General features: G+C 37.7%; 1 protein-coding gene across 21 annotated transcripts in view; it reads right to left on the bottom strand.

The window, feature by feature from the left end:
• LOC103717709 (Tetratricopeptide repeat (TPR)-like superfamily protein) overlaps positions 1-13,040 on the bottom strand; it is a 31,708-nt gene that overhangs the window by 16,111 nt on the left and 2,557 nt on the right. For 8 of the 21 annotated variants that reach the window (XR_015975081.1, XR_015975082.1, XM_088715317.1 and 5 more), the window contains 6 exons: positions 8,293-8,332; positions 8,143-8,203; positions 7,982-8,039; positions 6,745-6,938; positions 5,021-5,128; positions 2,389-2,571 (listed from right to left, as the gene is read on the bottom strand). Coding sequence is in view for 18 of the 21 variants with exons in the window: in XM_088715317.1 (XP_088571443.1) it covers positions 2,389-2,571; positions 5,021-5,128; positions 6,745-6,938; positions 7,982-8,039; positions 8,143-8,203; positions 8,293-8,306 (618 nt within the window). In the remaining 3 variants the exon portion in view is untranslated. Of the gene's footprint in view, positions 1-2,388; positions 2,572-5,020; positions 5,129-6,744; positions 6,939-7,981; positions 8,040-8,142; positions 8,204-8,292; positions 8,421-13,040 lie in introns of all 21 variants that reach the window. The other 13 variants (XR_005514156.2, XM_008806192.5, XM_088715316.1 and 10 more) reach the window with 2 other exon arrangements.

Below are 13,040 nucleotides of genomic sequence, written 5' to 3'. Positions count from 1 at the left end.
AAGTAATAACTGAAAAGGAAAATTAGAATTACTGACGAAATAATTGCAATAGTGGGAAATAGAAATCACAGTAAATGCTGAAACGACATGAACGACATCAAAAAATTATAGAGAAGAGGGTGGGAGGTGCAAGTCCCGACAGGTAAAGGCCAAAATATTTAACAAGCATTGCCCAAAAATTTAGTTTTGCGTTCATAAAATCTTTTCCTCGATAATTCTGCTAAGACCTAACCGCAATATGGTAAAACCAAAATAAAACATGAAGTTTCCAGTCAAAGGAACTAATATGCGGCCTTCGATAATCTTCATGAGCTTGGTGTGAAAGGTTAAAATTCCAACAATTGAATTAGCTATAGATATTCAAATTCACAGTTTCTTTGTCAAGATAGAGAAGACAAAGGTTGTTTATATGGACAACATTGTGGCTACTATAGAAAGCCAAAAGAAGACTATGAAACTGAAGAAATAACTCCTATATTCTGATATCACAGATCTGCAACCATATAACACTTCCAAGAAATACTGAGGCTGCATGATTAGAAAAGTTCAGCTTCAAATATGTGCAAAACAAAACACTTGATTTGCTGAAGGATATTAGGAAATTATCCTATCAATTTTAATTAGCACCCAGAATCAAATGATGAAGCACTAGTGAAAGATAAAAAATATCACCTAAATATTGATCGCATACCAAATTCATTGAAAGATTGCTCAAATATCTCAATCATCACCAGGCACAGTCTTCATACACGACATGGATGTCTTGAATTTGATTATGTTATAAAGCAAATTGAGCTTAGTCTATGTACAATAGAAAATCTACATCATATAACTATATGTTCATTAGAAACTAGAAAGCCCAAATACTAAGAACAGCAAGATAGAGTAGTCATTACCAAGTTTAGTACAGAGATTAGGTAAGACAATTGCTCTAGTTCATGGTACCAAATCCGATGGTACAGAGCGTACTGTATCATACCAATTTGGTACCAATATATAGTAAAGAGGACGTACCGACACTCGGTACGCCGAACTAGCCCTATACCGTACCGTATTAATACAGTGATAGCGTGGCACCAGTATGGAACCCGATATCAATATGGCATAGTACCTTGCTCTAGCTACTTCTGAGATAAATTGACAAGGAACTTTATGCAGCAAATTGGTCTGAGGATGACTAAAGCAATGTGATAATCAATAAACTATTAATAATTCTTCCAACATGATATTCCATGGCACCGAATGGTTCTTCATTTCATAGAGATCCCATGTTGACATTAAGCCAATGAGCCCATATTTTTGTGAAGAATCCATTGATCCATGATCTTTTTAACAAAGAAGGAATAATGAGAAGAAAAATGATACAATGATACAAAAAGTCCAAAAACCATCAAAGAAACTATCTCAACTTTTTTAAATCTTAGTTCCATTCTTGGTAAAGGAAAAGTAATTTCTAGTTTTAAGGTAATGTTAAGGCATACATTTGTGAAAGTAATTTAATTAAATATTGCATTGACTTATGCTGTGAAATATCCTATTTCAACATTTCCAAGCATATCTAGCATAGCTCTAGACTCTATAGCTTACCTCTAGTAATAAATTTAGCAAAGTGGGACATGGGGAAGCCAAGGGCAGAAGCTTATCCCTAGAGACAAGTCATCAATGTTAGGAAGAAGCATACTATCAACCAATGCACCAGCAAGGGCCAGTCTAATATATATGCATGCAATAATAGTGGGCGACAACCATGGCAGTAAAAATATAATAACAAAAAATACAAAGCATAGCATGAATAACCAAAGGTATACATTGGTTGTTGTGATCTAGCATAAAATGAAATGGACATCATATGGATTGTTGTCATCTAACACGGAAGGTAAGTCACTAAATAGATGGTTGTGATTTAAGAAACGAGTAAGAGAGTGTAGCAACCATTTGACTCCACAAATATCATCTTCCTTCCATTTTTTTATTTTTGTTTTACATTGTATGAGTTTTTTCTTTTAGGTCATGTCATCAAATAAGATTATTGTGAAATAAGAACATCAGTTGGTTACGCATCATTGGAGTGGAACTATGAACAAGAAGTATCATTTCATTATTGTACAAAGCCATAACTCAGATCCACCATACAATTAATGAAGATTGAAGGAAGAATGAATGGATGCTAAAAAAAAGAAGTCAGTTGAAAAAAATATATATAGTAGACCAGCGAGATAGTCTGATGGTTGATGAGTAAAACTTGTCAGAAGCAAAATCCACTTACAATTTAAAAGAACAAAATACAGAAGTTGCATGGTTTATACAAGCTGCAGAAAAGTTGCTGCACTTTATTAAATAGCATTAAGTAATCATTATCATGAAAAATAGTTCAAGATTGTCGCAAACCTTAAGAAGTTCACAGTAGGTTATCTCAGACTTCCCTACAAGTTGGCTTTCCATCAGCTCCATACAATAGTCAGCATCTTCCAAGCTCTTTTTGTTTCCACATCCAGTTAACAAAATATTAAACATTGGAAGCGCAGCATTGACATGGTCATTTTCCCGAAGAGAGGTAAGCAAGTTTAATGCCTGAAGACAAAATAAAAAGATAAAAACACAAAAAGTATTAAGGGATGCATATAATCAGAAGAATGTACCAAGAATTCATGTTTTCATGAGAAGAAAAACCTTTATGATATTTGTCGATGAAGGGTGAACCATGAACATGGTGATATTCTATCCTACGTGTTCGACAATGCAAAGTTTGAGAAGTCCACAGAATGGTGGGATTTTATACTCAAGCATAAATTTTTGGGGAAACCAATGACAGAAATTTAATGGAAAATAAAAGGAAATTGTGAAAACTCAGCAGACAAACTCTAACCATTTCAGGATCTGTCCATAAAAAAGAGAGATGGTTATGAATAGCAAAGAAGTGGAAAAGAAATAACTAGTATATTGTTATAGAAGTGAGAGGTCACAATGAAAAAGGACCCTGTCCCAATTATTTGGATTTGGCTTTGACACTCCTTATTCACCAAGGTTTCCGACTTGACAGCCTCCGCCCTAGCGTTCATGACATGGTCTGCCGTACCGGTCTGTACCGGCCGGTACAGGCCGGTACGTACCGGTCTGTACCGGCCGGTACAGGCCGGTACGTACCGGTCCGGCCTGGGACCGGTACCGGATCAGCGTAAAATCCGGTACCGGTAATTTATTGTTGAAGGACCGGTACGGACCGGTTCGGACCGGTACGGGACCGGTACGGACCGGTTCGGACCGGTACGGACCGGTTCGGACCGGTACGGACCGGTACGCCACCGGTACGGACCGGTACGCCACCGGTACGGGACCGGTTTCGTACCGGTCCGGGCCGCCACCGGTACGCCGACCGGTACCGGTACGGCGGACCTTGGTTCATGATGTTAAGTTTAGATCCATTTCACAATGCAACATGCTCTTCATGACTGAATGTCAACCTAGCATCAATCCTCCACCATTTTCCAACTTGAACTCAGATTGGCAGATGCAGCATTTATTGAGGAAAAAGTTATAACTATTAAAGTTGCACTATTTGGTACCCTTAGGAACTGTTTGGTTTTCCAGTTTTACAAATACAAATAATCCCAAAAATTACATTTTGTGAATTTTACAAAAACATGTTTGGGTAGCTGAGAATCTTGTAAACCCTAAATTCCACTTCTCAAGAAACTAGAGGCCCATGTTCTTTTCTAAAACAAGGTCCCCAAAAATTGATGCCATGTAATGTCCAATGCTGATAAACGGACTCATGTTGTCCTCTTTCCATTTCTCACCCACAGCCCCACCTCTCTCATCATGGGTTCTTCTTTCAGCACGAGCACTATTCAAGGCCTGTTTGGATATTCCTATGGGATTGAGTTGAAAATCCTACAGGATTGGGTTGAAAATCCTGCAGGAATCTGGCCTATTGGCCTCTCCAGCTTTGTATCTTCTAAGGGCTTGTCAAATCCCAGCACAAATCCCAATTTTTGGTCTGCAAGATGAAAAAAAGGACCCATGGAAGTCCTTTATTTTCCTTCTTACAAGATCTAGTTTGGAAGGTGTTTGGTTGATGGAGCCATGCTTAAATGGGCGGCCCAATCCAAGAATCCTACAAGATTTTCAGCCCAATTCTGTAGGAATATCCAAACAAGCCCTCACAAGGAATTAAGACATAGTGGGATGGCTGGACATCCCACCATCAAGAGTGTCGAGATGGGACATACACCATCCCGGGTGTTGTGGTGCATACTATCCCATGGAAAAACCGAGACATTTTGGTCCCACGATATTTGGATCCTTGACTATTTACCTAATAAATCCTTGCCTTCCTCTCTTTAAAGAAAAGGGTGGGCGGGTACTACCTTCTCCCTGCCCTCACCGCGATTTCCAACTAGGGAAACAAGAAAAAGGGAAAAAAACAATGAATTCCCTCTACAGTTATAGCCACAACTAATACCACCACTGGCCGAATAGTTTCAGCTTACCCCTCCTTTTCCTTGCTTCACAAAAGTGGGCTTAAACAAACATAAAATTCTTTCGTAGCTCTTATACATTCCATTTAACAGTAACTTAATAGGACATTTTCTTGCTGCAACTTATTTAAACAACGCTAATAAAACCCACTAGCCAAGGAACCCCTTATGGTTGAACTGGTCAAAGCTTTCCTTTTAAAACAGCTATGCAGAAAGCCGTGAGGCTTACTAAAAATGGTTTCAATAAGTGCAAAAGTTTAGCTCGATTGTACTGAAGAAAGATCGAAAAGAAGCAGAAGGAATGGAGACGGTAGACAGTCATGAGTTTCTAAGACTCATTTAGGCTGTTATGGTGAAAGAGTATTCAGATATATTAAGATATTTTACTTCACTTAAAAAAACAATTTTATAAAAAATAAAAACATTAATAAATAATAATATATCTAGCAAAGTTTACGAGAAACAGCTTCACCATTTCTAAATGACTAGGGAAAAGATTCAGAGAACTGAAGTAATTATATCACAATGGAATGTTCAAGTACCTCCTTAAGGTATCCTCCTTTACTTAAGGCTTGAACGATAAACCTGCAGCTTCTCTTGTTCATGCCTACTGTTTTATCCTTCATAACTTCCCATGTCTCCATAACAAACTACACAAAAAAGATAAATATCCATCAATGCATACCAAAACCAATTTATATCTGACAATAATTCCAAATAGACTTTTCATGGCATTTATGTCCAAGAGATGAAAAAATAATTCAAAAAAAAAGTGTTATGCAGTATGCAGCTGCTGTATGTGAGAGGCCCAGAGACAGCATAGTGCATATGCAATATGCAGACCGCAATATGCCATATGCAATATGCAGTATGTAATTTTTCTAACTATTTAAAAGTAACTCTAATATATTAAATACAATAACAACAATTATACTAATACTTTTTCTGGATGGATAATATTAGACCTAACCACCAGCTTGGACCCTCTTCACCTGAACAAGCCCACAAAAGAGTGGGCTACATATTTGGCTCCAAAATGCTAAGCAAGCTCATAAATGCAGCCTCATAATACTAAACAAACTGTATATACAGCTGTACAATGCTAAGCAGACTGCCTTTTTGGTCCATATGCAGTATAAGCATATATAGTATGTGCATACAGGCAATGAGGTAGGGTAAAGGGATTACATATATGCGGGCGCAATGTTTCAATACTGGTACTACATCTCGTTCTGGGTTTTTGCCGGAACAGTATGGTACAGGAACTGACACCACAGTATAAGACTATATCCCATAATGACAGTGTACCAAAGCTGGAAACATGATGGAATGTACAGTGCCATTTATATGATCCCGTTCCAGCAGTGTTTATAACCTTTTGCTGCTGGACATATGATACCAGATTTAAAACAGTATAATGTTAGCCATCGCTGATATGGTAGAATACATAATAGTATGAACAAGGAAAAGGACTAGGTACTCAAATATTAAGAAATGGAGAAAGAAGAGGTGGAGATATCAGGTATCACCTACACAATTTTATCGAGACTATATTTGTAATTATAAAGGACTCCAAAAAAACAGAATCCTATCCTCTTAGGATCTTCATTACAACTATTTCACCTTAAGTGCTCTCTAAACAGAGTTTGTGAAGGCCAACAAAGTAGAAAACTTCAATGATTAGAATGCAACCTTACCTGGCTACCTTCACACTTAGGGGCTGTTTAGTTGCTTGTGAATAGGTCGCCTATGCTTTAGCAAAAAAAAAAATAGGTCGCCTATGAATCCATTTTCATGCAAAAGGATTTGCATTTGCAAATAAAAATGCAGCAATTCTCTTTGCAATTGCAAAAGTTATTTTATATCTGCTCACTTGTAGTTGATAATTGCAAATGCATTTGCTACTATTTATGTATGACGCCTAAAGAGGTATGTAATCCTACAAGCGATATGGTAAGCTGGATCTTTATATGACAATTAAGTTGAACAGTAAACATGAATGATAAGCTTTTGACCTTCAATACATTTTCAACAACTAAGTGAGTAATCCGATGATGCAACAAAAATCATACATGAACATGATTTTATCATGAAGGTTAAAGTTCAGAATTTCTTTCGCTGAGTAAAACTCATATTCAAAAATTTTCATTAAACAATGTGCATAAAAAAATCACTAACCAGTATCAGGATTAAAATGTTGAATCATTTGAATTTTCTACATAGCATAGTCCAACATAAAACTTAAATATCAGTTCAATATTCTTACCAGTGGATCAGGAGTTTGTGCACAGTATTCCAGAATATAAGCAAAATCATCAGCACTTAAAGAGCCATTGACATGTCCAATATTCAAAAGCAGCTTAGAGGCTTTCTCTCTATCCCCAATGCGCAGTGCATTAACAACTTGTTGCTGCCCAAAACTAGTCCTTGGACAGTATCTCCATCCAAAATTATTGAAATCTGCAAATTATGGCATCCTTCCATCATATATTATATGAATATGTGTACTAGCGAGAATGATTTCTGACATGCCCATTAATTCAGATTATGCTTGTAGGGCATGGATCACGACTTTAAAGCTATGTTGCTTGGATAATAAAAAAAAGTGCTGATATCAAATACTAATACTAGATGTCAGATGCTCTCAACTACAACAAAGCACATTGGAAATCACAAGAACACATCCATACACATACAGATACAATGTCTATGCATGCTGATGCTTCTAGAAGAGAAATAACAATTATCAAGAGCCAAATAACATTTACATCTAGAAACCATTTATATAGATAGTAGAAAAGGTGGCATAATTAACCCATAAAAAAAACATGGATGACATATTAATATGAATGATAAATCCATTAAGAATTATATCCTTATGGACTTATTGTCAAGGCCAGCCTCTTCTGCAGACTTTGATCCTGTTGCCCCTTGAGCACATTACTTTTATATAATCTTTCTAGAAAACCAACGGGTATGAGACTCACTGAAACTTGACTTGCTGTGTTTCAGAAACTTTACCATAGAAGTTGGATTGGGTACATTTTGTTGGTTGGAAAAGGCTTTTGAAAACTAAATTTTTTGAAAATTGAGTTTACAAGCTGTTTGGATGGTAAGGAAAATTAAATAATATAGAAGCAGGTTTTGAGACTTGACTTTTTCCCTTCTTCAGAAACCTTTTCCTTCTCCTTTTTTTATTTTCCACAGGTTTCTGGATATCCTAATGAGAAAAGAGCAGAAGAATACAACAAGCATAGGCATGCATTGGAGTGCAAGGAAATATCTGCCTCAATCAGCTAGAAGGATCCTGCGAGATATAGCTTTAAATCAATGTATATAATTCAATTTTGTCAATTAAAGCCAAGATTATGAAATCTACAGGTTCACTCTTGTTACAGCTTAAGAAAGAATAACATCAGCGATATTACTTTTGCAATAAAATACATCAACAAGCACTCTTCCATATTCTAATAAGATAAAAAAAGGGGTTGCTAATAATATACCATGGGAACTCTTGGATGCCTGAGATGAATGTACTCTATCTGCGCCATTCTTTTGTCCCTGAAAGAACCCGCTTTACGATATCAATTTCTTCATTAAAAAAATCTACAACTAAAAAAAATCTCTTTGGTCATGAAATAATAAATGAAGCACATCCTCTTACTCTATCACATGCTTTTGGCAAATTATGGAAATTTATTAGCAATCGACGACAATTTCTTGATCTGAAATCCGACACAGCAAAAGAAAATAATTATACTGCAATTAAATGATCTGTTTACGAGTGCAAATGACTGTGATTGAATCCACTTACAGATATCTATTCATGACTTCAGATTTTGTTGCCCATGATTCTAAAGAGAGGGAGACAAAAATAAAAGGACTCCAATTAGGATTTCAGCTGGCATTTTCTGATAGAACTGATGAGACTGCACCGGACCTCTTAAACAGGCAGAGAGGAAGGATATAGTGGGTAAATAAAAGGAAATCCAATAATTTGTAAAACCCATAATGAAGAAAAAGAAATTTAAAATATAAACCAAACTAGCCAGCACACATACCAAAAGTAGCAAGAAACAAACATCACAAGCCAACAATCACTCTCTAGTCTCTACTAGTAGCTAAAAAGCAATTGCAACCAATCTGATAAAGAACTAATTCAATCTCATTAGACATAAACAATTTGCATTAACCAGCAAAAAAATAGTAGAGCAGCATGAACAGACAAATGGAAGCAAGAAATTTCCACAACACCATTAAATATCACCGAAAACAAGCAATTTGCACTCAGAATGAGTGTCAAAACAATACCAAAAGCAATTCTCTCTGTAATTTCAAAATTATATAACTTAATGAGCAGATTTTGATGTCCTTAATAACCCCGAGAGGCTCAATGATCCATACCATGATTAGTAGTTCTTGAAGTGCCATTGCCAATAACCTATTAAACTATATGGAGTGATAACCTAATAGCCGTCCAAGAACTCCGAGGCCTTTTGGCGAGAAGGGGAGATAGGAAAGGGAAGGAAGGGAAGGAGTGGAAGAACACTTGCAGGCATCCCTCCAAACCAACTAAGCACCAAAGGAAAAGAGTCATCTGCATGCTTGACCGATTGGATCGCCTTGCACATTGTCTAGCATGTGGCTTGTCAAGATCTGAGAAGAGGGGGAAAGCCTTGATGGGGAGGGTTTCTTTGGAACCAGTCAAGGTGAACCGGCCCCTGACTAGAAAAGAATGCTAACATGGAGACAAGTGCTCATATCTCTTTTTGGACACTGCAACTTTTACCTAATAATCTCTCTGCAATGGATTTAAACCCAACTCTTTAATGCCAAGTAGAGCAAATTGGTGGTTTATTAGATACCAAAATACCAACTTTGCCCCTAATGGTTCAGAAAAACCATTAGTTAAACAAGTCTCATAAAGCAAGTATGAGAGTGATCAAGAGATCACATAGTGCAGATGCGGCATGCAGGACGTCCTGCATGCCGATGCATACGCAGCCTGCAGGACGTGCATGTTGTTACCTTTTTCCAACTATTTAAAAATAATATATAATATTAAGTACAATAAAAAACAACGATGATAGTAATTTTTTATAGATGGGCAATAATAATTTTAATAACAATAATAAGTAACAATTAGTGCTTATATTACTTAGCACCTAATACTCAATAACAATAATTATAAAATTATCAATATTTTAGCATTATTAATACGAGTATCGAGCCTACTTCAAATCATATCAAACCTAATAATCAGCCTAAACCCGCTTCACCTACATGAACCCATATAGGATTGCGCTATATATGTAGTTCCAAAATGCTCATCGAGCTCGTGTATGCAGTCGTACAATACTAAGCAAACTAAGTAAATAGCAGCCTATGCTAATCGGATTATCTTTTTGCTCCATATGCAGTATAACTGCATATGGTACTATGAAATGTGGTTCAATCACGAAACCGCATACATATATACAAGCACATATGCAGCTGTATGCACCACAGTTTAAAACACTATCAGAGAGAATTTTGAGGAGACAGAGCATTTCTTTCTTTTTCTCCGTATTGCCAAGGGCTCAACCAATTATGTGGGTCGTACATGGGGGGCCGGTTTTTTAATACCTATTTTACCCCCGACTATCTAGCAAAAACCTAGTCTAGGCATGTGCTAGCCACTAGGTTACTTGTTAGTGCATGTAGATTTAAGCATCATTTGACAACGCATTCATTTTTTCTATTTTCAGAAATAAAAAATGAAAATTATATTTTTTTGATTTTTTGAACTTTAAAAAAGTTAAACATGCTTTCTATAATCGATCATATTTAAAACATAAACCTTGTGATAGTAGCAAAGATGATGGTAGCGGCGGAGTCAGCAATCACTAGCATTGGCGGCGAAGGCAGCGGCGATGGTTGTGCCTACAATTGTGTGTCAACAACAAGGGTGACAGGGGCAGCAACAATCTGCCAGAGGCAGCAATAATGATGATGGTGGTGTGGCAATGGTGTAGGCAAGCCAACAATAGCTATGGAAGTGGCGACGATGGCGGTGGTTGCAAGGGCACAACAATGTAGCTAAGGCAACGATCATTATAGAGGTGGTGTAACAGTGGCAAGGCAGTGTGGTGGAGGAAACGAAGGCAGCGATGGGGGATGTAGTATCTATAGTGTCCTAAAAAACCAAACTACTCATCAAACAAGAGAAGGGACTAGGTCATGAGTCACTGGGTCAACCGTCCGGTCAATCCAGGACGTTATCTTAACATAATAAGTGTGTTAATTATTAATTATTCATTATTCGTATGTAGAAAAATAGATTATAATAATATATATATACACACATGTAGATAATTAAAAAAATAAAAAAAATAGCATTCTCTTAACAACTTTTGATACTCTCTCTAAAATAACAACTATTAGCATCATATGACCATATCTCATTCAAGTTCCCAAATAATGATAACTATATTCAAAATAAATATAACCATAATGGAGAATATGAGCAAAATTACTACAAGAAAAAAAAAACATGTTCACTGTACTAAAACTACATTTTCTTCTAATATGCTATAAATGATTAAGCATATATGAACTATCGATTTGGGGGCTAATTCATGGTGTAATAAAATAAATCTACAGCAGCCTGACATTTAGAAGTGAACAATTCATAACTTGACATTTAACAAATTAAACTAATAAACAGGGGAGGGAAGGTATGTTGCTAGGGTTAAAGATGAGCTAGGCCGGGTCATGCCCCTACCCAAGCTTAGCTCGAATTTTTTTCTTAGGCTTCAAACTGGTCTTAGGTTTGAAAATTTTAGAAAAAAACCAAGCCCAAGCCCGAGCCCAAGCCAACCGGAAACCCAATTGGGCTGACCCAAATTACACATTTGGACCAAAAAATGGGGCCGACCTGACTTGGCCTGGTTCGAATAAGTCCAAATCAACCATACTGTAAATGTGTATCTCGGTGGCTGACAGGCACATAAATTCACCCTTGTATTAGTAATGGGGCTTGGCTGCATCTCAGCATGAATTGAGATACATCCATATTTTTAGGGAGGGTGATCAAGTATCTGATCATACAGTTGACATTGCAATACGAAATTTAGCCAATCACATATGGACTCCAAATTTTTCCTGAATCTGTTATTTTACCAGCACCAGCTGATGCTACATGGTGCTGTTTTGGGAGACTGTAAACAAGGGGTCTTCCTCCTTTTTGTACCAAGGAAAAGGTATATATTTCTATATGCTCTTGAAAGCACTATTAAATCCCCAATTTGTTGGACTATAGGACCCTTGCAAGATAAAATATTTTAATCAAAATGCTCCAGGCCAAAGCATAGGTTTTTGTTTTTTTTTTTTTTCTGAGTTCATTTGGCACTGGCTCAATTAAAGAGCCATTTGGGCTTGGTTCAGCTAGCTAGGAAACAGAGTTCAAAGTTCAAACGAATTTTAAAGCTCAGCTTGTAAATAGCCAAGTCTGAACATCAGATGCAGAACGTATGAGTTGAGGTAATTTAGTAACATTCTGGGTAAATGAAATTGATATCTAATACAATCTGTTTTGTTCTACCCTCAGCTGCCTATTGAGACCCAGGCCATTCCCTTTGGATACTGAGCACGTAGCTAAGCTAATTCCATCTACATGTGCATGCAGAGAAACACGACGACAGCAGCTTTCCAAAAGACAGGCCAAGGGATCCCATAACTTCCCCTCCCAACAAGTCCCCTCAGGAATGGGCAGAAGCTGAGAACCACCCAAACACTGCAAGCAAACTCTCCAAGCCCCAGGCTCTGACCTCCATTGATTGGTTGGCTAAGCCGTAACATGGCGACAGTAAGCGGAGGGTGCCCATGGAGGCCCTATTTTTCACTGAAACAAGCCTTCGGGCCGCGATTGAATGCTGAGCCAGGCCAACAAGCCAGCCCAATGAGGTTGGGCCTCACATCTCTAGATCTCGCATGAACGGGAGATAAGCCAGGTAAAACATAACCTTCTATGGAGCTGAAGTTGTAAACAATTTGAGCAACTTGGATTGGCTCAATGAATATTCATCAAGGCAAATTTTGCTTGCAGATTAAATTTGAAGGAAATAAGAAAAGTTGCCTAGTTATTCTAGATGGTATAGGATTTATTCCGTGGGATAAGAGAATTGTGGCATTTGATTGGAATAAGTGACGGGATATTCTGTCATGATATTGGATGGTGCAAAAAAAGTGAAGGGGTAAGCGAGATTTTGTATGGTCCAGACCAAGGAATGCTGAACCGGCCCGTATCGGCCGGTTCAGCCCATACCGAACCAGTCCGGTCTCTGACCAGGTCGGTTCGGCCACAAAAATTGGTTCCGGCCCCGACTGGTACAAGACCAAACCGAACGGAACTGGACCGATTCCGTCTGATTCAGCCAGGATTCGGTGCAAACCGGCACTGAGTTCGGTTCGATCTGTGGCATTTAGTGCCATGGCACGCATCTTTTTGGCTGGTTCGATACCAATCCGAACCGGACCAGACCAGTACGCTAACTAGTACCAATTCGACAATCCTTGGTCCAG

The sequence above is a fragment of the Phoenix dactylifera genome, chromosome 2 (genome assembly GCF_051530095.1).
Source record: "Phoenix dactylifera cultivar Ajwa chromosome 2, Ajwa_hap1_PhDact_Kaust_v1.1, whole genome shotgun sequence".
Taxonomy (NCBI): Eukaryota; Viridiplantae; Streptophyta; class Magnoliopsida; order Arecales; family Arecaceae; genus Phoenix; species Phoenix dactylifera.
The sequence above is the reverse complement of the archived record's forward strand: the minus strand, read 5'-3'. Positions and strand labels throughout refer to the sequence as shown.